This window comes from Varanus komodoensis, unplaced genomic scaffold, assembly GCF_004798865.1.
Source record: "Varanus komodoensis strain SLA01 unplaced genomic scaffold, ASM479886v1 scaffold13_3, whole genome shotgun sequence".
NCBI lineage: Eukaryota > Metazoa > Chordata > Lepidosauria > Squamata > Varanidae > Varanus > Varanus komodoensis.
This window is the reverse complement of record NW_025335409.1, coordinates 1,966,327-1,993,459: the sequence shown is the minus strand read 5'-3', so window position 1 is coordinate 1,993,459 and position 27,133 is coordinate 1,966,327. Positions and strand designations below refer to the sequence as shown.

At 41.4% G+C, this 27,133-nt stretch overlaps 2 protein-coding genes across 2 annotated transcripts; both read left to right on the top strand.

Annotated features, from left to right (window-relative positions):
* Positions 1-6,954: 6,954 nt before the first annotated feature.
* Positions 6,955-17,094, top strand: SELENOO (selenoprotein O). Its single transcript, XM_044423485.1, has 9 exons — positions 6,955-7,519; positions 9,052-9,255; positions 9,842-10,022; positions 12,029-12,159; positions 12,614-12,894; positions 13,320-13,470; positions 13,794-13,979; positions 14,289-14,445; positions 14,603-17,094. Exons 1-9 carry the CDS (start codon positions 6,957-6,959, stop codon positions 14,792-14,794), a joined length of 2,046 nt encoding a protein of 681 aa, XP_044279420.1. The 5' UTR covers positions 6,955-6,956; the 3' UTR covers positions 14,795-17,094.
* Positions 17,095-18,038: 944 nt separating this feature from the next.
* Positions 18,039-25,003, top strand: LOC123019967 (angiopoietin-related protein 5-like). The gene is made up of 5 exons (XM_044423257.1): positions 18,039-18,090; positions 20,780-20,907; positions 21,570-21,702; positions 22,843-23,028; positions 24,699-25,003. Exons 1-5 carry the CDS (start codon positions 18,039-18,041, stop codon positions 25,001-25,003), a joined length of 804 nt encoding a protein of 267 aa, XP_044279192.1.
* The last annotated feature ends 2,130 nt before the right edge of the window (positions 25,004-27,133 follow it).

The following is a 27,133-nucleotide window of genomic DNA, read 5'->3' as shown; positions in this document are numbered from 1 at the left end:
TCGCTGAAAATAGGTATCATGATGTCCGATATATATTTACTTCATTACAGTTCTATTATCCATTAACCAATGTTCTCTGAGCTGGTCACAAAACAGCCATAACAGCAAAACATACTATTAAAATCTTAACTTCAGAAACAGAATAAACGAATAAATAGAAAACAAGCAGCCATGCAAAGATACAAAAAACAAAAAGAGTATTTTTTAAAAAAATGGAAGGACTATAAAGTTTTGGAAAACAAAAAGACCACAACACAAGTGCAGACAAGTAAAGGGAAGGCACCACTGAAAATGCCCCATCCATAGTGGTTACCCCATTTGGCAGAAGCTCCTGGAAGAGGAACAGCTATTCTGTAAGACTATCAACTGAACTATGAGCAGATGCTACAAATGTAGAAAGGCAAATCCTACTTTCAGGTTCAGCCTCAGGCTTCAGTATCCAGGGCAAATATTAAAGCAACTGTTTTTCCTCTTATGTTTGTGGGTCTCGCATCCTTGCAGCTGAGTAAACTGAGAAGAGGGTTTCGTTCACAACCCTTTATTAGCATAACAATCCAAGTTGGCTTCTTTCTGCACTGATATTTCCACTTATTCCTTTTCTATCCGCTTGAGATGGGCTGCCAGTGATTCATTTTCCCAATCATAACAAGCCCATAAGTGGGCCAATCTAAACTAGTGCTTAGCACGATGCTGTTACCATCTGGCTCATTTGCCTAGCAAACAACACCCCCCCAACCCTGGACCACCCTTCCTATTGTTTTCTCTTAGTGATTACTGTTTCCATGTGCTACCGAGTGATCCAGCATAGCAATGTTTTAACTCCAAGCAGTGGAGGTGGCTTCACTGTTGAGCCTGTTTGCAGTATATTCCCCTACTGTGGGTGTGTGTGGGGTTGGGGGGTGGGGTGGATTTGCTTGCAAGGAATCTAGATTATTCCCCATTTCTTCTTCAAAGAAAGAAAGGTTGTGCTTATTTAGCCACAATTTTGCTGGCTGGCTATTTTTTCAATATGTGCTGATTATTATTTTAAAACCTGTATAACTGCAGGTATGTTTATTTACTAAACATGCTTTTTCTACTGTAAGCTACCTAAGAAGGGCTTGGTAGTTATAGGCAACCTATAAATACACGTATGAATGAACCTGAAATGACAGACTTCTGCAACTGCAGTGTAACACTGTGGCTTGGCCTTGCACTGCAACCACAAATGAGAAAAACACATGAACTTTCAACTTCTCCCATAATTACAACAGTATGCATTGATACATGGCGCTCATTCATAAACACAAAAGATCCTGTGCCGTATGCATCAATACATGCCCACTGCATGCCACCTGCATTGGTGATGGACGTGGTGGAAATGCCCCAGCACACCTGCACCTCAGATGTGACTGTAGAGTCTATACTATTTGGACATGAGTCATGCACGAATTTTAGTGCAAGTGCAACACTATAAACAAATCAAGGAAGGTGCTTGTTAGTGATAAAATCAGCCTGAGATGAGTTTTCCCTGCTGCCTTCCTTGCTTCCTTACCTTCAAGTCTGCAGCCAATTAACATTGACAGGAGTGAAGAAAGTACCCAGAGAGTCCACTGGGGGTGCACAATCAAAAGAACATTACAGTTTATTCAGACTTACAGGAAATCTATGCAGGGTACAGGAAGACCTCAAAGGGACTACAAAGATGGGGTCTGTACAAGATTCTTTTATAACTTTATAATAACAACAACAACAACAACAACAACAACAACAACTTACCAGTTACATACACAGTTTGGAGGAGGGGTGGTGGATCAAGTGGAGAATCTTATACACAGTATACTAGAGGCGCATTAGACTAAAGCAATAGAGATGAACACAATACAAAAGAGAAGAACCTTCAGGGCAGACAGAGATTAGCATGTGTAAGGAGGGCCTTTCAGGACAGAGGCACTTCTAAGGTGTTAACAAGAAGCAAAACTTGTAACATGAATTCTATTCAGAACAGGAAATCGGGAATGCCATCCTAAGTCTAAGGCTGTTCTTACACTGCCAGGCTTTTATGCAAACTCCTTCATGGATCACTGCCTTTTCGTGGCGAAGGGGCTTGTGTAGCTCAATGAAACTATGAGCTATGCCGTGCAAGGTCAGCTAAGACGGACAGGTCATAGCAGAGAGCTCTGATCCACTGGAGATCCACTGGAGAAGGAAATGGCAACCCACTCCAGTATCTTTGCCATGAAAACCCCATGGACAGTACCAAAAGGCAAAAAGATATGACGCCGGAAGAAGAGCCCCTCAGGTCGGAAGGTGTCCAGTATGCTACTGGGGAAGAGCAGAGGGCTAGTACTAGTAGCACCAGAAAGAATGAAGCGACTGGGTCAAAGCAGAAAGGACACTCAGTTGCAGATGTATCTGGTGGTGAAAGGAGAGTCCAATGCTGCAAAGATCTATACTCCATAGGAACCTGGAATGTCAGATCCATGAACCAAGGCAGGCTGGATGTGATCAAACAAGAGATGACAAGACTGAACATCGACATCTTAGGAATCAGTGAACTAAAAAAATCCCTCCAAAGAAATGGAGTAGTCTTCATAGTCAATAAAAGAGTAGGAAAGGCAGTACTGGGATACAATCTCCAAAATGACAGAATGATCTCAGTTCAAATCCAAGGAAAACCATTCAACATCACAGTAGTCCAAGTCTATGCCCCATCCACTGGTGCTGAAGAGGCTGAAGTTGACCGGTTCTATGAAAGCCTACAAAACCTAGAATTAACACCGAAAAATGATGTCCTTATCATCATGGGGGATTGCAATGCTAAAGTAGGAAGCCAAAAGATAACTGGAATAACAGGCAAGTTTGGCCTTGGAGTACAAAATGAAGCAGGGCACAGGCTGGTAGAATTTCGTCAAGAGAATACGATGGTCATAGCAAACACTCTTTTCCAACAACCAAAGAAACGACTACACATGGACATCACCAGACGGTCAACACAGAAATCAGATTGACTATGTGCTCTGCAGCCAAAGATGGAGAAGCTCTATACAGTCAGTAAAAACTAGACCAGGAGCTGACTGTTGCTCAGATCATGAGCTTCTTGTTGCAAAATTTAGGCTTAAATTTAAGAAAGTAGGGAAAAGCACTAGGCCACTCAGGTATGACCTAAATCATATCCCTGATGAATATACAGTAGAGGTGACAAATAGATTTAAGGAATTAGATCTGATAGAGTGCCTGAAGAACTATGGACAGAGGTTCACAACATTGTACAAGAGGTAGCAACTAAAACCATCCCAAAGAAAAAGAAATGCAAGAAAGCAAAATGGCTATCTGAGGAAGCTTTACAAATAGCTGAGGAAAGAAGGGAAGCGAAAAGCAAGGGAGAAAGAGATACACCTAATTGAATGCAAAATTCCAGAGAATAGCTAGAAAAGATAAGAATGCCTTCTTAAATGAACAGTACAAAGAAACAGAAGAAAACAATAGAATAGGGAGGACCAGAGACTCTTCAAGAAAATTGGAGATATGAAGGGAACATTTCATGCAAAGATGGGCATGATAAAGGACCAAAATGGCAGGGACCTAACAGAGGCAGAAGAGATTAAGAAGAGGTGGCAAGATTACACAGAGGAACTATACAAGAAAGAGCTTAGTGTCCTTGATAACCACAATGGGGTGGTCACTGATCTCGAGCGAGACATCCTGGAATGTGAAGTCAAATGGGCCTTAGGAAGTCTGAGCAACAACAAAGTTAGTGGAGGTGACAATATTCCAGCTCAGCTATTCAAAATCTTAAAAGACGATGCAGTAAAAGTGCTACACTCAATATGCCAGCAAACTTGGAAAACTCAACAGTGGCCACAGGATTGGAAAAGGTCAGTTTACATTCCAATCCCAAAGAAGGGCAATGCCAAAGAATGTTCAAACTACCCCACCATTGCACTCATTTTGCATGCTAGCAAAGTTATGCTCAAAATCCTACAAGCTAGGCTCCAGCAGTATGTGGACCGAGAACTACCAGAAGTACAGGCAGGATTTCAAAGAGGGAGAGGAACTAGAGATCAAATTGCCAACATACGCTGGATCATGGAGAAAGCTAGGGAGTTCCAGAAAAACAACTACTTCTGCCTCATTGACTATGTTAAAGCCTTTGATTGTGTGGATCACAACAAATTGTGGCAAGTTCTTAAAGAGATGGGAGTACCAGACCATCTTATTTGTCTCGAGAAACCTATATGCGGGTCAAGAAGCAACAGTGAGAACTGGACACGGAACCACTGATTGGTTCAAAATTGAGAAAGGAGTTCGGCAAGGCTGTATACTGTCGCCCTGCCTATTTAACTTATACGCAGAGCACATCATGAGAAAGGCGGGGCTAGATGAATCACCATTTGGAATTAAGATTGCTGGGAGAAATATCAACAACCTCAGATATGCAGATGATACCACCCTAATGGCAGAAAGTGAAGAGGAACTAAAGAGCCTCTTGATGCGGGTGAAGGAGGAGAGTGCAGAAGTTGGCTTGAAACCCAACATTAAGAAAACTAAGATCATGGCAAATGGTCCTCTCACTTCCTGGCAAATAGATGGGGAACAAATGGAGATAGTGACAGATTTTATTTTCCTGGTCTCCAAGATCACCGCAGACGGGGACTGCAGCCAAGAAATTAAAAGATGCTTGCTCCTTGGGAGGAAAGCGATGGCAAATCTAGACAGCATACTAAAAAGCAGAGACATCACCCTGCCAACAAAAGTGCGTATAGTCAAGGCTATGGTTTTCCCAGTTGCAATGTATGGCTGTGAAAGCTGGACCATAAGGACGGCTGAGCGCCAAAGAATTGAGGCCTTTGAATTGTGGTGCTGGAGGAGACTCCTGCGAGTTCCTTGGACCACAAGGCGATCAAACCTGTCAGTCCTAGAGGAGATCAACCCTGACTGCTCTTTAGAAGGCCAGATCCTGAAGATGAAACTCAAATACTTTGGCCACCTAATGAGAAGGAAGGAATCCCTGGAGAAGAGTCTAATGCTGGGAAAAATTGACGGCAAAAGAAGAAGGGGACGGCAGAGAATGAGGTGGCTGGATGGAGTCACTGAAGCAGTCGGTGTGAGCTTGAGTGGACTTCTGGGGATGGTGGAGGACAGGAAGGCCTGGAGGAGTGTTGTCCATGGAGTCGCAATGGGTCAGACACGACCATGACTAACAGCAACAATTATGGCAAAGCTTTTGCTGATTTTGTCCTGACAACATCCTGATCTGCAGTGGGGAGGGCATAAAGACAGAATAAGCTAAGGGGGAAAGGTTCTTGTGCACTTAACTCTCAGTTACAATAAATGAAGGCTCCCTAGCCATCTGGGCTCAACCGACAGATCTGGAATGCTGGCTGATTACCCACTAACATGATTGCAGAAGTAGCTGGTCAAAAACTCCCGTTTCTCAGCAGCAAAAAATGGGCGAGACTAACAGAAAAGTAACTTGTCCATAAACCTAAATAAAAGGCAAAGATGGGCTATAAGCTCCAAACCACTAAACCACATTGCCGCCTCCAGCCCACAGTCATTTCCCAGAAGGCAAAGTGCTGAAGCTCCGAGATGTAGCGGCTGGAAATTTCCTAGGACGTAAAGGTAATGCTTGAGGGTGATACTTGCTTTGCAACATGACTGCTTCCTGTTCTTTTTTTATTATTATTAAAAACTTTTTTCCCCCTAAAAAATCAGAAAGGTTGCAAAGCCCAAAGAACATTGAGAGGTGTTTACAGGCACCTGAATGCTCCCGGGTCCACTTTGGAAACTACTGGTACACACATTTTATATTTTATTTGCACCATTTATATATCGCTAAATATTTTTAAACAGTACGCAATTTCCATATATTCCACTGAGAATTAGTTGCAGGAGACTTTTCTTCTTCCTCCTGAGAGGAAGTGAGAACTACTGATAAAATTCAGTGGAAAAACCCTCGATTTTACCCCCCCTGCTATTATAGAGAAGGTGATTTGTCTCCCTCACCCTTTTTACTTTTTCTGACTGGCCATTTTGTGTCAAATTTTAGCAGTGAAATTATATGCGTGTCTACTTAGAATACGCCGCATTGAGGTCAACAGAGCTTCCTTCCAAGTAAATATGTGTAGGTTTGTAGCCTTGATTTATATTTTATATTTTTATTTTTTTATTTTATTGGCGAGGGTGTGTTTTCAGTTCAAAGCATTTAAAAGCAACTCAGAAGCATATACTGTACCACAAGATACAACAACGCTTTCACGTATAACTGGCCTTGGAGTGGGTCTGAAGGTACAATGCCGCTATTTGGTTTTGCTGCGATCTGGAAGGCGCCTGTATGGTTGCAAATCAGCCTTGCCTCACCTAATTTTCCATATTTACGGGGGACTACATTGCAGTATAAGAGTAATGAACTGTACGTGCATTACATTTTTTTTAAAATGAGTATTTGAAAAGGATTAAATATTCCACACCAAAGCAGTAATCCTATTCCAGTTCAAACGCAAGGTAAATCCTACAATACCCAGCATTCCCCAGCATGATCAGCTGGGCGTTTTCCCTCCTCGTCTATATCTAAGAGAGAAAGAACAGAAGTTCGTTTTTCAGTTGCAACCTGCGGGAGGCTGCGCTAAATGCTTTTCCCAATGTCTTTTGCGGGCGGCGGAGGGGGGGCCACTGTCGGCACATTTGAAAATGGCTTCTATTGTGAATCCGCAAATTCTCTCGGAAGGCAAGAAGAATATTTTAATATTCGTATTCATATTAATATTAATATTTTAATAATAAAAGCAGATTAACATATCCTGTCTGCGATTGGTTATTCTCCTGGAGCACTGTGATGGGCTGAAAGGCGGAGACGGTGCACACGTGAGAGCTCGGATAGGCCCAATGGGGACGGGGGCGGGGCGAAGCGCGCGACGTCAGGCGCCCGCTCCCCGCAGCGCCCCCTTGGCGGACGGAGGCCCAGAGGCCGCTGGATGGCCTCGGTCTTTTCCCGCAAGTGGCGCTGCGTCCGTTGCTTGCTGCCGCGGACGGAGCCGCGCGTCCCGGCAGTCGCGTCGCGAGCGTCGGCTAGCATGGAGCCCGCGCCATCTTCCTCTCCGCCGCTCGCTCCTCCTGGCGAGGCCCCGAAGTGGCTCGGGGCACTCCGCTTCGACAACCGGGCGCTGCGGGCGCTGCCGCTGGACCCCAGCGAGGAGAACGCGCCTCGGCCTGTGGCGGGCGCTTGCTTCTCGCGGGTGCGGCCCACCCCAGTACGGAACCCGCGGCTCGTGGCGGTGTCCCTGCCGGCGCTGGCGCTCCTGGGCCTGCGGGAGCCGCGGACGCCGGAGGAGGAGGCCGAGGCAGCGCTGTACTTCAGCGGCAACCGGCTGCTGCCAGGAGTGGAGCCCGCCGCCCACTGCTACTGCGGACACCAGTTCGGCAGCTTCGCCGGGCAGCTCGGCGACGGTGCGGCCATCTATCTGGGCGAGGTGTTGAACCCGCGTGGCGAGCGCTGGGAGATCCAGCTCAAGGGCGCCGGCCTCACTCCCTTTTCCCGGTAACAACTGCACCAGCCTTTCCACCCAGTGAAGTCGGAGGCCAGGCCCCGTATTGGTCCACGAAGGAACTGGCTTGGCTTGGCTTGGCTCAGGATGTAGCCTGCAAGGCTTAGCTCTGGGGCGTAGTAAATCCCGTTCAATTTAGTAAGCCTTACTCTGAATGAATACGCCTAAGATCGGGTGATATCCGTTATCACTGCTGATATCCGTGGAGCTCACTCCAGTGAAAAGCATTGCACCGCAGTCTTAGTTTCTTCTCCCCTCCTTTACTCTTGAATCATGGCTCATTTCTCTGACCAGCTTCTCTTGTAAAGATGAGGCTGGAAAATACAGTGACTTCATAGCATGTCTCTAAACAGGTGCAAAATTTCTTTTTCAAACTGCTAAAACGAGTAGGGAATGTATGGCTTTCAAGCACCCATCAGTGTTGCCAGCATGGCCAATGCTGAAGGATGGTGCAGATTGCAGTCTGACAACATTTGGAAGGTAGCACATTCCCCTTGTAGCCCCTTGAAGGTGCTTATAGTTCACAGGTAGCTAAATGTGTGAGTAGATAAGAGGGCTGTGTGCAGAGGCCTCAGACATCATGTCCCAGTATGTACTGACCCTTCTGGAGAGTTCAGATCTTGCCACCTTTAGTGCCTTGGCTCAGAATGTAGCCTGCAAAGGTTACTTTATATCCTGCTTTTTCTCCCTCTTGTAAGACACCCAGGGAGGCTTGTGAGGGCCTTTTCTCCATTTTATCCTCTCATTGCCCTGTGTGGCAGCTTGGGCTGAACACTAGTAGGCCTTTCCAGTGTGATCAGGGATCCTGCTTTATTCACTGCAAAACGTCTTAACTTTGCTGCCAAGGCAAAGGTTGCTACAACCTTTTGCTGTGCTATTGGGTATTTCCAGTTACCATGTGTATGGTGAGTTCTGGGTGCAGAGATTTCACATGCTTGACTTATGTAAAATGGTTGCTACTAGTACAAACTAAAGTTGAGCAGTTTCTACATGTGTTGTGCAGTTCAAAGGAGGGATGATACTGCTTTATCAATCTAAAGTCTGGAGATGGGAAACTTGTGACACTCCAGATACTTTGGCTGCAACTCCCATCAGCCAGATCCAGCATAGGTAGTAGCAAGGGATGATGAGTTTTGGGCCAAAATATCTGGAGAGCCATAAGTTGTTCAACCCTAGTAGAGGCTTCTAAACTAAGGTTATTCAAAAGAATTAGCAGTGTAAATTAGTTAAATAACTTGTATAGCCAAATGAGTCAACCACAAAGGATTCTTATATATGAATGAGTGTTGCGCCTTTCTGCTATATGCAGTGTTCATAATAGAATCTGGTTCATTCAATTGCTTCATAGACTGGACAGTCCAAGAGCACTTTTACTGATGGAATAAATGGCTCTTTAAGAGTTTAGTTCAGGTACATGATTTTTGGATATTGAGTACACTTTTTGGTTAATTCCATCCTATAAACCTTATTTAAAAAAACAAAATATTTAGCTTAAAATATGTAACATTTATTCCATTAATTGCAGGCAAGCAGATGGTCGTAAAGTTCTACGGTCAAGCATAAGAGAATTCCTTTGCAGCGAAGCAATGTTTCATCTAGGAATACCCACAACCAGAGCAGGAACATGTGTAACATCTGATTCAGAAGTTATTCGGGACATATTTTATGATGGAAATCCCAAAAAAGAAAAGTGTACAGTTGTCCTGAGAATAGCACCAACATTTATTAGGTGAGAATGCTGTTTGAGTTCAATATGGAATAGGTATTCTAGTATAGAGCATAAATATATTCTGCCCATAGGATGTACATTTCAGGTACCTGGGGCTTTTGCTTGCTATAATTGTAAATATTTAGCTTCAAAGCTTTCTGACTGTGTTGCTGTCAATGTGTTTGTAATGCCTTCTGTCGTAGCTATTCCTTTTATAGAAAGATTCCAGGGTCAAATTTCAGCATTAAGAATATAATTTCTTTCCTGTGCTGTAAAAGTAAAGCCTGGAATATATACTCTGAGTAGCATGATAGCTAGTAGCTTTTTCCTTAAAACATACTTCATTCTCTCTAATAACTAAGGAAAGTATAAATTATTATATTTTTATAAAATACATGGTCTCATAGATTGAGTTTTAAATTAGAGTCTCCAGCTAGAATCTGTATTGCAGTAGTAAAACTGTACCATGGGCGATCATCATTGCAGCCTCATCCCTAGATGTTCCCCAAAGACCATTTATTTTCGTTATTATTTAAACATATTTTAAATATACTAAAATATTCTATTAATAAATTACAGTAATTAATACAACTTTTATTTTAAACAGATTTGGATCATTTGAAATTTTTAAACCTGCTGATGAATATACTGGACGTAAAGGCCCTAGTGTTAATCGAAACGATATCCGAATACAAATGCTTGATTATGTAATCAGTACTTTCTATCCAGAAATTCTACAAGCATACTCAGATGACAATGTTCAGAGGAATTCTGCTTTCTTTCGAGAAGTAAGACAGCTGTTTGTTGTTACTATGTACCATCAAATTGTCTCTGACTTAAGGGAGACCTCATGAATGAAAGCCCTCCAAAATATCCTATCCATGACAACCCTACTTAGCTGTTCAAGACAGCTGTTACCTGATCATTTAAAACACTTAGGGTGTAATCATAAGTTCCTGAACTTGGAGGCTTATACTTACCAAATGTAAAGTAGGAGGAGTGCTGCAGATTATTGCAAGATGGGCTGCTGCTTCTTTTTTTAACAACTATCTAGCAAAGCATTTGAGGAGGGATGGGGAACGTGCTGGAGAAACCCTAGGCTAGCTCAAATCCTGACCTCTCCAGTCTCTTCCCCTCCCTGCCCACCAAAAGTCTCGCCCTGGCCCTGGTTGAGTTCCTGAACTTGGCAAGCCAGCCAACACAGTTCTTTCTACATTGATGGGGAGGAGGATGGATCATGGATTCCGCTCTCTCTGGTTGCAGTGCTGTTCCCAACCTTCGATATGGAAATGCAAAGAACTCAGTGGATCCTCAGATACTGTCTAGGGATCATCAGATTGTTACCCTATTATTTTTGCATTCCCTTCTTCCTCCAAGGCAGATCAGGTGACATTTTAGCATTACGTCTTTTCAGTACAAAATGTGGATTAAGTGATAGGGAGTCTTCCAATGCCGCCCAGTGGCCTTTATAGCTCAGCATTTTGAATACAAGCTTCCCACACCCAAACCTGCTCATCTAGCTACTGTGCCGTGATAGCTTTAAGGGCATCTCTACCCAAGTAATTTATTGTATGCTCATGCTCCTTCACTTTTAGAAGTTTCCACATGTTATCCTTCAGGGCCTCTCCCAAATTCTCCAACCATTTTAACACTTCTTAAAAGAACAAGGAAAGGCTGGTATGTTCCTTTATGATGCCATTATTCAGCACAGACATTCACCACAGCTCCACCAAAAGGAATATAAAGAAAGGCAGAGAGGAAAATCCCCAGGAAATAACCTTGTGTGAAGGATGTTCCAATTCTCCTGCAAAGAAAATGAAAGACACTTCAGTAAAGCACCAGGTTATATGCCTCATGCAGAGAAGCCCTAAGACTATAAACATAGCTTCTCAGTATTTTGATCTGCATTGGTGTGCAACAACATGAATTACTCCTTTGCAAAGATTTTCAAATTTATTTTGATTCATATTCATGAATCTGTGTCTGACAGAGGACTTGTGTGCATGTAGTTGTATTCCATTTATTTAAAATTTCTTATATACCATCTGATTATTATAAAATCTCAAGACTTTATATAAAAAGTCAAAAATATAAATATAAAACCATATTGCAGCCATGAAATATTTAAAATCTCCTTAGTGTCCACACTTGCTACAACTAATTAAAATACATTATTAATTTAAAAACAGGAGAATGAACAAGGTTTTGGCCTGGCACCAAAATGAATAAAGCATCAATGTCACATGCACCTCTTTGGGGAGCGAGTTCCATAATTGGGGTGCTATCAGAGATAAGGCCCTTCTTGTAACCATCCTTCTCACCTCTCTCAAGGAGGGCTCTTGGATGAGGACCTCCGTGACAGATCCCAGGGACAGGCAGGCTCATGGAAGAAATTTCCTTGGATAACCAGGATTGTTTTGGGGTGTGTAAATACTTTGGAAGGTTATACACCTGAAATAAGAACAAAATGTGTATTGTTTTGTTGCTGTGGATATGTTGCATATAGTGAGATCTGAAGTAGGATCTGCTACTCCGTTTTCTACTTTGTCCCATGTGTGCCAGAGTAATTTCACAACAAAGGAACTTTTATTGTTTGTTGGTGGTCTTAAGGATCTATAATTAATGGCATATTTGAAAATGTAGAAGGAAAATGCTCAGAATTTTGCTCAGAAAATCTTAGGGTTCCTTGTATACTCGAATTATTTTGTGTTTATTTCATATTACTATAGAGTATGTATAAATAGCATTTTTATATATCAAAAGAGCTTGAAATCTGATCCAGTGCTATTTTCAGGTTACACGGAGGACAGCAAGGATGGTTGCTGAATGGCAGTGTGTTGGATTTTGTCATGGTGTGCTCAACACTGACAACATGAGTATAGTTGGACTTACAATAGACTATGGGCCTTTTGGATTTATGGACAGGTTTGTGTAGTTACAGCGTATCTCTTTAGTTAAAACACAGAAATATTATTTTGATTGTGTAAAATGTTACTAGCCTCTTTGTTTTTTTAATTGTCTAGTGGACTCTGGAAGAAATTGCAGCTTCTGTGATATATTTTAAGATGAAGTTATGAAATTTTTGTAACTGAAATTTTCATACTGAAATTAATAGAAGATACCCAGAATGATTCTGCTGTCTGTTGCAACATTAGTCTTGTTCAGCTGGTTAGATCTCTGTCACAGGCTTTTATGTACAAGTTTACATGGCAATTTGTCTCTGTCCCAGATTTTATTAACTAAGGTGAAATAATACACAATAATGTTTTTGCACATGATATAGAATATTCCTAAAACAATTTAAATGTATTTGTTAAGGTATCTAGTGACAATTCAGTCATGAAAAATAAACTATGTGGCAAATGTTTCTCTTTTCTAGATATGATCCTGAGCATATTTGCAATGGATCTGATAACACAGGACGCTATGCTTATAATAAGCAAGTCGAAATTTGTAAATGGAATCTAAGCAAACTTGCTGAAACCTTAGTCCCAGAACTCCCACTGGAAATCAGTGTACCCATTCTGGAAGAAGAATATGATGCAGAATTTGAGAGACATTATTTACAAAAAATGAGAAAGAAGCTAGGATTAATCCAGCTCCAATTAGATGATGATAACAAATTGGTGTCTGACTTCTTAGAAACTATGCATATCACAGGTTAGTGTAAACCATAACATTTGAACAGTATCCTTTTTTAACTTTGGTCAATCACGTTTAATAACCTGAATCATTTTAATACATTGGAAGCAATGGCATGGTGAAGCAGTTTTAATTGGGTGGAAGAAAGTGAAATAAAAAAGCTGAGAAACAGGGCCTGTTCACATGAACAAGAACCCAGTGATTTAAAAATTCAAGAACAAACTGGTTTAACTGTTGGGTCATTTAGTCCAGCTGATTCAGATTTTCATGCCATGCTCCACAATCCATAAAGGAGCCCTTTGTGGGATAAAAGGCAGAGATGGGCAAGCCCACTTGTGCCCAGCAACCCTTCAGTTCTTAAAGGAAAGAAGTGTGTTTATGTACAGAACCAGATCGTGCTTTTGCATGACCAGTGTAAAGTTTCCATTAAATCTGTTTCTCAGGTGCAGATTTTACAAATACTTTCCATTTGCTGAGCTCTTTCTCAGTAGACTCTGATCCTTCAAAGTTAGAAGACTATTTAGATGAGATTTCAAAGCAGTGTGCATCTTTAGAAGAACTGAAAGTTGCTTACAAGCCTCAGATGGATCCCAGGTATGATGCAGTATATTCACTGTTTGTTCCAGGTTTTACATTTATTTCTATGAAGGAAAATGTGAGCAAAATGGCAACAGTGAATCCATTTTTAAGTTTTAGAAGCTGACATACAACAAAGTTGGAATCTGCCCAGACAAAACTTAGGGAAAGATGTTTGTCATCTTACATTAAAATGCTTCTGGAAGTAAAACATTTTGACTGCCGTTATAAGTGACTTCATAGACTTTATGTTGAATAATAATATCTAATTTATAGCTAACACATAACTGATGCTAACTCATTTCTGTCAGTATTTGATTGTTTCTTATCTTTTTTTCTAGACAGCTTTCAATGATGCTGATGTTAGCACAGTCTAATCCACAACTCTTTGCTTTAATTGGAACAAAATCAAATATAAATAAAGAGTTGGAACGCATAGAACAATTCTCTAAACTACAGCAGTTAACAGAATCTGACTTACTTAGCAGAAATAAAGGGCACTGGAAAGACTGGTTGCAAAACTACAGGTAGGACTAGTGGGTATATTCTATTTATTTTATTCATGTTGGTGGAGATTTTTAAAATTAATTATAATGAATAATTAGCAAGCACAAACTGTTCATACGGCCAGCCTCTCATACACAACTCAGGGGCTGAAGGTTTCAAAGATTAAGTCTTAGCATCAGGGTATGGTTATAGGATATATTCTTGTCTTCCTTGATTTGGATGTTTTGGTGTTTCAGGAATGTGAATTAAAAAGAAGTATTGATTCTTTTGTTTTAAAAATCCTCTTTCCTTGGACTCAGCTTTGCCTTCTCATTTCTGTGTGCTTTCAGAATTCGCCTAGAAAAAGAAATGGAACATGTTAGCAATGCTAATACCTGGAATGCTGAGCGTGTAAAAATTATGAATTCAAACAATCCAAAATATATCTTGAGAAACTATATTGCTCAAAATGCTATAGAGGCAGCAGAAAATGGTGACTTCTCAGAGGTAAATCGCATCACCAGATAATGCAAAATAAACCTGGAGGGCATAGTAACTAACTGGGAAGTTTTCTGGTCTCAAAATTGGTATAGAAATAACAATGCTTCTTATTGATGCTAAACATATGTATTTTGTTGCAGTCATTGTGTTACTTCTCTTACAGATAAGGAGAGTCTTGAAACTCTTAGAAAAGCCATATGAAGACGCAGAAAGTCATGAGGTAACAGAGGGGACCGAAGAGGAAGCAGCGGTGGCCGCCGCAACTGCCTGCAGTTCAGCAAGCCAGCAAAGGATTCCATATAGTAGCAAACCTCCTCTCTGGGCCTCCGAGCTCTGTGTTACATGATCTTCGTAACTGCCTTGTTAGCCTTCTCCGCAAAGAGAGCTTGCACTTCTCAGTTGTGGATGGTGTTGCAAGGCACAATAGAAGTGCTGTTAAATCTCAAACAGATTGTTTGGATGTTGACACAGTTTTACCTGAGCCATGTTCATTTTTGGAAATGTGACAATCAGCTGTCCGTGGACACTGTAAAGGTGTTGGGAGGCAAGCCAAAGTTTTTCCTTCTGTTCATCCTCCACAAAATGCTGTTGCATATTTATGCACACTGAACTGAAAACATCCAAATAAAATCTGTGCTTGTGAAGACAAAAATAGCAAATCAAATACTGGATATATTTTTGTCTGAAAATGAGTTAATAGTACTTCCTAACAATATTTACGGCACTTTTCTTATGCAGGGATAGTTTAATTCTCTCTTTGTGGGGAGTGAGTTTAAGCTAATCATTGCTTATTTGAAGCCATGTTTCTTTTAATTGTGTGTTCATGCTTGTATCATTTTTAGAAAATTATCATTGGACACTAGGGAAAAGAGCAATAAACTGAAGCAAAAAGAAAAAGAAAGAAGAATTTTCAACTTAACTACATAATGACTTGTTTCACACACACTGCTAACCAAGGGTTGTTGGATTCTAGGTTGTCAGGAAACAGAGCTGTGCTGACCCGCTATAGTGTGTTAACTATGGAAAACCCAGAAAGAGAACCCTTGGTTTCAAACACTGAGCTATTTAAACTATTGTTATATGTGATCCCGGGGCTATGGGTTTTCCATGGGTTGTTTGCCAGGAAACAGAGGTGGCAGTCAAGAGTGGTAAAAAAAACAAACGAACCTCCATTCCTCACGCCTGTACTGCAGTGCCACAGGGCCATTTAAGATACAGGAAGGGAGAGGTGAAGGGAGGAGGAAGGCAAACCAGAGATCGAGAGAATAAACTACATCTTGTTTTATAAGCTTCCAGGTAAAACCTTGGTAGAGGAAAAAAACATGAGTTAGCATTATGTGCAGCCTATGTTTATATGTGGGGGCAGTTCACATGTCACTGGCATATCATGGGTCAGTTCATGATTTGTGGATATGTGCATCATATGCAAGATGCTTCTGTTGTTGGTAGACAACCTGCAGAGGACATGATCAAATGTTGTTAGTGGGACATGAAAACCCAGACCAATGGATTGTTTAGCTGCCCATATGTTGCTGCTCTGGTAAGCAAATGGCCCTAGTGATTTGCTTTACCTAAGATTATGTGCATACAGAAACTTAGGCCCTTACATGCATCTCCAGTTGGATTGGGGCGTGTGTATGCAAATGGTTGCTGTGCTTATAGATCAGCAGTATATTCTGGTTTTTGCTTAGTACTTGGTATTACTTTCATCGGATCAGGCATCAGTGCAGTCCCCAGAAAGGAGATGTTCAGTGCCACATAGTTGCTTGGTGCAACAGTTGGGAGAGCTGAATTATGCCTCCCTCCTGCCATATGATTAGCCCTGGCAGGAATGGATTCTGGACACTGAGAACAACTTTAAGACAGATTTTGCCAGCAAAATGATTCTGTCAAAATTTATTATGGATAAATTGCTTAGTATTCAAACAATGCTTTCCATTTCCAAATGTTGCGTACTTTCAAGCTTGCATTTAGTATAATGTATTTCTTTTCTATATTTCAACTTTGCTACCTCAGGAAAGTCTTCCATTCTTGCACCTTTTGCTCTTTGGGATAATTAATTATATTTTAATTATAATACCATTTGATTTTTAAAAGCCCAACACATTTAGCATGTATCTTGTCAGACTGCATTGGGGGTTTTGTTTATTTTACGGAAATTAAAATCAGTAGGATGTAGCTTTTATTGATTTGGAAAAACAAGTTATGATGTGCCACTAAGGAGAAATTGTGTCCATTCTGCCTTTATAATAGAAATACAGGCTAGTAAGATCACTTGGTGATGAATATTGGATAGTGACCAATGAGAGATGGTATAGACATTTCTGCAAATAAATACAGGCTCTCTCACTTTTCAGTAATAAGCAAAACTTAATTGTGGCTTCTGCATATCCTATGTATAGATTTGATTTAAAAAATATACAATGCCCAGGGCAAGTGTTATGAATGGTTTGCTTAATGTTTGTAATCTATTTGAATGAATTTCTGTTGAATTTTTGCAAAATAAGGAAACCATGAATGTTTTGTTAAGCTTTAAGTATTGCACTTTATATTTTCAACAGGTATCACAGACTTTTTTGTTCTGCATATAGTTAAACTGGACATTAACATCCTGGAACAGTTTTAATTGAAAATAAATGAGTTTGACCATATTAATATTAAATGTTGCCTTTTTTTTCTTGACTATGATATCCAGAAAACATACCTCTTGTGCTACAGTGCTATAGCTGGTCAATGCAATTTTGAAGATTCCCATATGAGCATTGTTAAGCTACTCAAGTCCTGCTTGGAAAACCTTGTGATATGGCATGAATTGGAACAGATAAAAAGTTAATTGAGGTTTGGAATCCCTGCAAACTTAGACATTCGACTTAACCTTTCCAAATGACAGTAACTGCATAGCAAAGTACTGTTAAATACTGGCTCTTTCAAAATCAGTTTGTGATAGAATGCAGGCATTTGCCACTTAAAATGTGGAGTGGTGGGGAGGAGAAGACAGTAAAATCTCACTAGGCGTGCAAAAGCTCTGGGCAGTCCTTGTAGCAGCTGTTTGGTTTTAACCATTGCACCATGTGAGGGTGCAAAAAGATCAAGCCAGTGAAGGGAAAGGCATAACAATAACTGAAACGAGAGACAGCAGACTCCAATTTAAGAAAATGGCTAAAAAGCTGAAAGTTTAGAAGGCTGGGTTTAGGGGTGGTGAAGCATAGAACCTGGAAACAGCCATAGAAAGGCCTATCAGGCTAAAGGTCAAGAGATACAACTTGGAAACTGTAAAACAAGGCAGCCTTTTAAAATCCAGAAACGTAGAAGAATGTAGCTAGACCAGTTAGTCGTGCCAGCTCCAGCTTTTCAGAAATACCTCACGTCTTTTATGTAGATACTATCTTCAGGGATCACGTAACTCCAGCTTAGACACGTCAGGACACATCCAGGTTATGGCAAGGATCATATATTACTTACAATGGTCACTCAGGGTGGCAGTATGCATACCATTAATGATGTGGCAGAGTATGATTGGTTATTTGGGGAACCGGCTTAGGGGAGGTTCGCCACCAATTGGGATTGCATTGGATTGGTCTGGGGACTTCATATGAACCATGTGGCTGAAATCCAAAATGAAAGAGCATATAGGCAAGTATAAAAGCCAAGGTGAGTGAAGCCATGCATCATTTGATGCATAGGTAGAACTGTACTGTGAAACCGAAGTAGACATGACTTGGGGTTTCTTGCTTCACTGCTTTCACTGAGGGGATCCAGTCCTTCTGTCATCATCACTGGGATGAAAGGTTTGCCCATCTGTTTCATTCTGAAGCATCCTATGATCCACTTGGACAAGGTATAAACCATGCTTAATTGTTCTTATTGCCAGTGTGCTGTGCTAGTATGCTAGAATAACTGGATTATGGTCTGAGAGTAGGGTGGTTTGCTCTATTTACCTTTCTTTGGAATTGGAAGAGCCTGTATATTGCAGTTAACCCAGGAAAGTGCTACAGAATGGAACAGACTAAGCAAGTCAGGAAAAGGGTTTAAGAGGAAAGAAGGCCAAGCAGAAGTCCATGGCTCCATTGTTTCCTTCTGGAAACATTTCCCTATGGATATATTGTATATCTAATGAGCTACACTGAATTTATTATTATTATTATTATTATTATTATTATTATTATTATTTTATTATTATTATAACATTTCTATGCCGCCCCTTGCCGAAACCTCGGGGCGGCTTACAACATGATAAAATACATTGAAATACAATTGCTAATGATAACATGATGTAGGAGACTTTGAAGAAAATTTCTTTCATTACAAAAATAATTTTGATAATCCCATTTTTTACTTTTCAGTTACAAAAAAATGTGTTTCCCTTTCAAGAGCATTGCTGTGTTTTTATTAATCCTGGACTTTCAGCAAGTCAAGATTAAGGTAGTAAACAATGATATTGGTACTTCAGTGGAAAGAAAGTAGAACTCCGGGTGATACACAGTAGATTTGAATCTTACCTCGAAAGTGGTGATGGGACAGCATCCTGCATTGTGCTTGAAGGCAGTATAGTTCAGGGAGCACAGGGCAGGCCTAGCGGTACACAGCTTTCTCCTCCAACGTTGTCAGTGCTTTGCACTCCTGTCTCCTCAGCATTTTCTACTTGATACACAAGGCTGATCCGATGGTTAGGCAGCATGAGATGGCAGCACTGGGTGGCCATTATATTTAAGAGACTTCCCCCAACCAAATACTCGGATGGCATTTATTAAGCTTCGAAGCAATGGCTGCATGCAAACATGGGCATGCACATGATGGTTTTTTACTTGGCTGGATCTAGGTATGCTTGTACCAACAGTAGATCAGCTGAAATCAATAGGATTACCTTAGCCATGACTAAGTTAAATCTGTTTGATTTCTGTGGATCTCTATATAAAAATGACTGAGTTTGAATGGCTGGCATTTGCCAAAGTATGCTAAAAATATAATTTGCCCTGGGAGCAAAAGGAAGTGCACTCTGGCCTCTGCCACTGGCTGGGAGAGGTTGCCAAGGGCTACTGATAGGTTGCACCACTGCTTCTCGGGAAGACCATGATAGCACAGGAAAGAACGGGCCTGGCCAAATCCATCAATTGGAGAAAGAGCAGCTGCGGGAAGTTTGCTTCCTCACACCTCTTGCTCCTCTGTTCCTGTTGCCCTGGGACTCAAGAGGAGAAAGAGATGCACACTCTGGGCCATCCATCAGCCCGAGAACTGGGGGCTTCTGGGTTGTGGGTAAGGGATCTATGGTTGTGGGAAGAGCAGTTGTGTTGGTTCCTGGTTGCTTGATTGAAAAGTGAGGCGCACACATTTTAAATAATAATTTTTAATCTTTCTCTACAGGCAGGAACACATCAAGGTATATATATTGTTATATGTTTTCATGATAATTTGATCTGCATATAATACAAAGCAGGGACAGATCCTTGTTCATCTACCCCAGATCAGGGCTTGATATGAGATACTGAATGTGAGAAGCCTCTTCATACTGCAGTGGAATGCCAGGAAGCATTTGTAAAAGTTGTCACTCTTTAGCAAGGGAAGAGGCTGCGAAATTGACAAAAGCAGCATTGGCCATTGCAAAATATGGGCAAATTGTGGCAGGGTGGGGGCAAGGTTGTTGGAACGCCGTTTAGAAGGTGTGATAGCATCTCTGGATGGCCCTTCACTGCTTTGGTGACTTATGCATCTGTGGCTGGAGATCCCCTCCCAGTTCTTGCTTTGACTAGAACAGCAACTGAAGGAAAGCAGCTGGAGACCGAATTTCTTATTCCTCTGCACAAGAAAAAGCACACACTTCTGGAGGTGAGTGATAGCAGCTGTGGCCTCTCTTCCCTGCCTGAATGCTTAAGGAAAACTGCTCCCATGTGCTTTACACCAAGGTATCTATGGGAGATCTCGACTTTCTCTGAACTTAAGAACCACTATTCAGACCTGCAAGACCTGAGCAGAAAACCCTCTGTGAACACTGAAATATCACTAGTTCACACAATTCCAGGCTGAGATTGTACCTCAGTCAAGCATTACCAGTTGGAACTGGGCTATTATGAATTTGGATGCAACCCCTGCTCATCTTGAGAACATCTGCCATTTGCAGTAGGTGTGCATATAGACTCCAGAGTCCGTCAGGCTCCATCTAGGTCCAGAGACTAGCCAAGCCAGGCTTTTCTCTTGACTTCCCAGGTGCTGGTCTACTTTGCTTCTCTCCCACCATGCTTCACCTTCTGAACTGTTAACTATCACCGCTTAACTCCACTCCTTGTATTCGGAACTCCAGGGGGAATAAGTCATCCCTTGAAGCTGTCTTGAATCCTTGGAGCAGCAATCTTCATCTGCTTCTCTCTCCTTCCCATTCAAGGATCTGATTGTACAGAAATATTTGCTGCAAATTCTTCCCTCAAAAGTGGTGCTTACAAGATCCAACCAAATGCATCTTCTGATCCTTTTGAGGTGAGGCATGATTCCACAATTACATATTCACTTCTTGACAGGGCCATCTTAATGCATGGGCCTGATGGGCACTTGCCCATGGGCCCCATACTAATCTGTGTATGTTAACCCTTGGAAAATTGGAAAACTTCCAAAATTAACAGTAGTTGTAGTTGTCATAGGGGCCCCAGTACACTGCTTTCCCCGAGGCCCATCATGCTGTTCAGACAGCCCTGCTTCTTGAACTAGCTTCAGTAATGCCAAATTCTAAAGTTTCCTATATTGAGTTCAAGAAATTAGCTTGGCCATCAAATGACAGCTTTAGTTTTGCTTAAATTGCCTCTGAGTGTTTGTCAAGTTATAAAGTTTAGGTCTTGGATTTCTGTTTTTCAGATTTGAAGATTTTTTGTTTTGCTCTTTTTCAGATTTGTGGTTAGGATTAGAGAAAATGGTGCTTGATTGTATAAGTAGCAATCAAAAAATGTGCTTGGTTGCTGCTTATTTTTCAAAGAATTCCTTTTTTTATTCTTTCAGGCCAAAATGCAGGTGGGATGGGGGAATGAAGTGCTTTGATTAGCAAAGTCCTGGTTCTGTGTTGCCTTATGAAGCATCCACAGCAAATTAAAGGTTTATTGAAAAGGGATTGTGTATGAACTTAATAATTAATATGGTGGACATTCTAGGTGTTCTGTGAAAAGCGAGAAAATGAAGGATGGACTGTTATCCAGCGACGCAATGGGAAAGGCGCAGATGGGAATCCTGTGAATTTTGGGAGGCCTTGGGATGACTACCAAAGAGGATTTGGACATGTCAAACGTAAGTAAATTCTTTTAAGATAATGCAAGCTCCCAGATCTGGTGGCTTGTATGTTTAAAAGCCAGTCTGTCTATACAAGGGGTATAAATATTTCTCCTCAAGATTGTTAAGGGCTGATCTACATATGCTGCGTTGTGTAAGTGGAAAGGGAAAGGATCATCATTTGAATAAGGTCTGACCACCAATTAAATCATTTCAGTTGACCAATCACCTCCCTTTAATCTATCCATTCAATGCAAATACATTCAATGATTCCCAAAAGTTCACTGGGAAGTTTTTCTTAGGTACTGAAGGAAGTGCAGCTGGCAAATGTAGCTGTGCGGTCCAGATCTGGGTGCATGTGCCTGGGCTGCCTGAAGGTGGACTCCCACATTTCTTTCTCCCACACGGTAGCCCCTCCAAAATGACACATGGAGCATTGAAGGGCCCTGCTAAGTGGGGCAGGCTGTGGGATAGGGGCAGGAGACCCCTCCTTTACCATGCATACAGAGAGATGCTAAGAGAGATTAGTAGGCCAAGAGAGATTAGTAGGCCAAGGAAGAAATGGAGTAGACATATTCCTCCCTTAAGAGGGTGAGGGTTGCACCTGTCAGGGGGTGTGCCTGGGGTGCCCTCACCCAGGTAGAGAGGGTGAAGTAAGTCCAGTCCTGTGGCTTTGCCTGAAGTCATCATGCCACCAAACACAACCTTTTGTCCACACTCTCCTCAGAACTATAAGTCAGACTATTTGTCCAACTAGTCCTATGTTACCTATTCCAGCAGTGGATCTGTTACGGTCTTTCCCACCTGATCTTTTCACACTGGAAATGCCAGGAATTTGACCTCAGATAGCCTTCCCTGACCCAGCACTCTCCAGTTATTTTGGATCACTTCTCCCAGAACTCTTGACCATTGACTGTGCTTTCTCGGGCAGATAGGAATTAAAGTCCAAATCACCTATTTGGAAAAGTCTGTCCTAAAACTGCATTCATTTCATCTGGCTTAATGTGGGAAATAAAAGCAGCCAAGTTAAAGTCCTCCAGCCTTTTGGGATCAGTGGGTACTTTTGGAATGTTGAGAGCTTGTTGTGGGCACTGGCACAAAATGGCTGCTGTGGTTGGAAGTCTTGCCTGTTTGTAAACACAACTGTATTTCTTCCAGATGAACACTGGCTGGGGCTGGAACACATGCATGATCTCACCAATCAGAGAGACAAAACATGCCAGCTCCTGGTGGATATGTTTAACTGCAAAGGGGAATGGGGCTATGCTTTCTATGACAGCTTCAGCATTGGCAGTGAACATGGAAATTACTCCATCTTTTTAGGAAACTACAAGGGAAATACAGGTAAGATTCTGCAGTGATATGAGCGAAACAGCTCTGGCAAGTAATAAACAGTATGTCATTTCTTACCATTTAGGGGCAAATATATTACAGTAACACTCACCAAAAATACTTTGAGTAGTGTTACAACTGTCATCAACTCTCAAGATTGTTACAGCTCATATACCAACCCTCCCATTGGTGTTGAGTAAATCCTAAACCTAATTCAGTCACTTTCTTGAAGAGGGATGAGGGAAGTGGGTGATTTTCCTATTCCCACCTAGCAAAGAGGGAAAATTCAGTCCTGCAACCCTTAAAATTGAGACTAGCATTCCTTGTTTTGAGCAGGATTGGTAATCCTTCTCCGTTAAAAGCAAGACAAAAACTCTTTCCTGGATATTAAAAAATTGTGGGAAACTGTACAGGTAAAAAAAGGGTTTGATGTACAGCATTATTTCATCAGACTTGATTTGGGAAATAAATTCAGCTAGCTTAAAGTCCTCCAACCTTTTTGGACTAGTCAGTACTTTTGAAATTTTGAGAGCCTGTCATAGACACTGCCACAAAATGGGTGCTGTGGCAGGAAGCTTTGCCTATTCATAAAATGGCTGCCATCATTTGTATGGCTGGACATAAAACACTGGTTGCTCAGAAGACAAACAGGGGAGACTACAAGAAAAGTAACATACTGATGATTCTAAAGGAGAGGTGGAATTCACACTATTCACCAAAATCTGCATTCAATCCACAGACAGCTGTTCAATTTTTTACTGAGCCACCCGCAAGGTGCCAAGTCCATGTTCAGGTCTGTCGAAGAAATTAGTATTCTGTGTCTTCAACTATAGAATCAGATCTTCCACATACCCAAACAATATAATCTTAGGTTTGTGGGAGACATATCTGATGTTTCACTAAAACACACTTTTAAAATATAGTAATCTTCAGAGGTGTTTTGTTTTTATTTTTTTGCTTTGGTTTAATGTGGCTCATGGCGGCAACTGTACCCTGATAGCTCCAGCATATATTATACTGAGGCCTGTATGTTTTCATTCCCAAGGAATTCAATAGCATTGCCATCCTGCAATTCATGAAAACTCTTAAGAGAAGTCTCTTTTCCTCCCATTCTTTTGATGTGTATGTTCAGTTTGGTGTATTAGCGTAGTGCTGGAATTTTGTTTGTATACTGCAAACTAATATCGACTCCAAGTCACTGGGCGAAAGATAAGTTATGTTTTTTTAGCATATATACTACAGAAAAATTCTTGTAAGCACTGCATTGGGGTGGAGAAACTTTTCCAGCTCCAGTGGTGAAATCAGTGCAGCAGTTCTTTGGGTCAACTTCCCGTGATGGACAGGCCAAGGGCAAAAGGGGAAGGGTCCAAATCCACCAAGGACCTGCATCTTTTAGCCTAAAGCTCTTCCAAGAACAATCTCTTAGGAGAGGCTTCTCGACTCTTCAGGATGTGGGGGAAAACAGGCAAGAGCCAGGAAACTGATCAGCAGCCAGCTATCGAACCAGAGGGCCAGGTTGGGACCCCAGGAGGGCTGGATTTGTCCCCCATGCCTAAGTCTCCCCAATTCTACAATAGATGATGCTATAAGCCAGGTGACCTGCTACAGAGGACTGTAGAGGACTGCCCCTTTTTCCCCCAGTGCAGGAGATAAAAAAGACTGATGTTCCTGTTCTTTTTTAGGAGATGCATTTAGAGGAGACCACCAGTCTGGGAGTCAAAATGCTCATCCCTTCAGCACGCCGGATAGTGACAATGACGACTGTGACATCTGTCTAAGGGGGGATGAGGCATTCAGCAGCTGTGCTGGGCAGCTCTATGGCTCTGGATGGTGGTTCAGCAACTGCGGCCAGGCAAATCTCAATGGAAACTGGCACCCCAGCAGTGATTGCGTGGGCTGGGTGTCTGGCATATACTGGGAAACATGGAGGAAGTCTTATTCGTTAATTTTTAGTGAGCTCAAGGTGAAATGTACCTTGCAGGAATAATGTGAGGCAGTTTGCATGCCCCTTTGCTGCTGTAAAACATCATTTATCTGAAGGAAAAGGTCACAACATTATTGCATAATGTAGAATATTTCTTCAGTACAAGGAACAGCAGCTGTCTAGAAAACCATTAAATATGTGGCATGTAACCCATCACCATGTAACTGACAATAAAAAAATGAATTTGGCTGATAAAAGCTCAAAAGGTCATCAGCTTTCATTACTTGTTCATTGAGCATTTTGGTGTATTTCAGTGCAAGTTGTTTCAACACCTGTTCCTTCCTCCCTCCCTCATTCCCAATTTTGTGTCAGCCAAAATTATTTTGGGGTCAAGAATATGTTTTACTATAGCCATAACTCTATATGCGAGTCTGTTGAGTGCACATTCCACCATCAATGGATGGAAGGGCTCCATTCGACTGCTAGTATATAATTTCTGGGGTGCCCTCCTTTCCGCCATCACAGCTCATCCATTCTGACTCTCCATGTAGCATTTTCAAAAGATTGAACAGACCTCTGTGGGGATGGGCCGAGGAAGTTCATTTCTGCCAGCCCAAGTTCATGAAAGTAAATCTGGATCCAGCCCATTATCTCCCCCATAACATGACTGGGGAGATGGTACATCCAAATCTACTGGCAGAGCTCTGGGTGATGAGCAGAATAGATGAGAAAGGATTTGCAATCCCAAGTGCTTAATAATAGGATCAACAAAATGTAGATAACTTGTACCGCTAAAATGCAGAAAGTAGCGATATGATGAGAAGTCCTCTGCTGTGGAACAGCTGAAACCAGAAACTCACTCATGTTGCTATATTGCCACAGCCCAGCTAGGAAATGGCTTGATTCCATACAGGAAGACATCACAACCTCGAGTTTGCCAGAACTGAGTAGGGTTGCCAGGAACAGGATACAAAAGAGTGCATTCTTTTGTAGGGTCTCTGTAAGACGAAGATGACAATATATAGCAACACAAAGAGAGAGAAAGAAGAAAAATGGGGCAAAATGAGTGAAACTTTGCTTAGGAAGTAATAGATATGTGTTGTGTATACTTTAGCAGGACAACAGATTCCTGTAGGCTAGTTTGAATTTTTGTCAAATCTGAAATTTCTCAAGGATACCACTTTTTTCCTAAACCCTTTCATATTGCCTTTGAAGTAGGAATACGGCATTAAAGGTTTAGGAAATACATTAGATATTCCATCCCTCTCTAATACGTTAAGAGGGAGTTAAAGATGTATCTCATCTGACAGACCTTCCCAGATTAGTTTTATTTAATATGCTTGTTTTTAGTTGAAATTAACAATTAAGAATTGTTTATTTTAAACTCTTGTAAACTGCCCAGAGCCTATGGGAATGAGGCAGTACATAAAAATCAAAATAAATTACATTCTTTCACTTTCTTTTAATGCATCTAGAATAGTACCATATTCTGCTTCCATATTCACTAATTAGAATTGCTACCCCAAACATAAGCATTTGGAAAGGTGAAGAAAATTCTGAAGTTTTGGTGATCTCTTGGTGTCAAAAGGATGGCTATAGCGTGTTAAAACATAACTTAAGCTAGGTGAAGAAGTTTGCTGCTCTTAATTTAGTGCTGAATAGAAAAATAAGTCTGGTTTTTGATCAAGGCAAAGGTATCTAACTACAGAAGTGACATTAACTTACACCAACTCTGAATCTACATCACAATTTCTGAACCTGGAAGAGTTGCTAAATAAGAATTCTATGGACCAGGGTCAGGACTGCAGTTTCCTGTATAGCTCTTTGTCCCTTCCTCCAATTAGTAGAGGCGGAACACCATGAAAGAAATGAAAATTCACAAAACTCTACTTTTCTTGCCACAGATTGTGCATGCACAAAATGCTGGGCTTTTTAAAAATACAGATTGCAAACAGCCTTGGAAATGTGGCTCAGTTTGCAGAAAGAGCAGGATAGGAATTCTTAACCTTTTAGGGCCCATGCATAGATGCTGAAATCTGAGTAACTGGAGGGCACCATCACAAAACAGCTGCCTGGGCGGGAGGTGGTCAAAAAGGGGAAGTATTTTGCCCATGAATGCACTGCTGAGGTCAGGGTCTGAGCAATAAAAGATCCATTTGATGGAAGCCAAACTGCTGAGTATCAGAGAAGTAA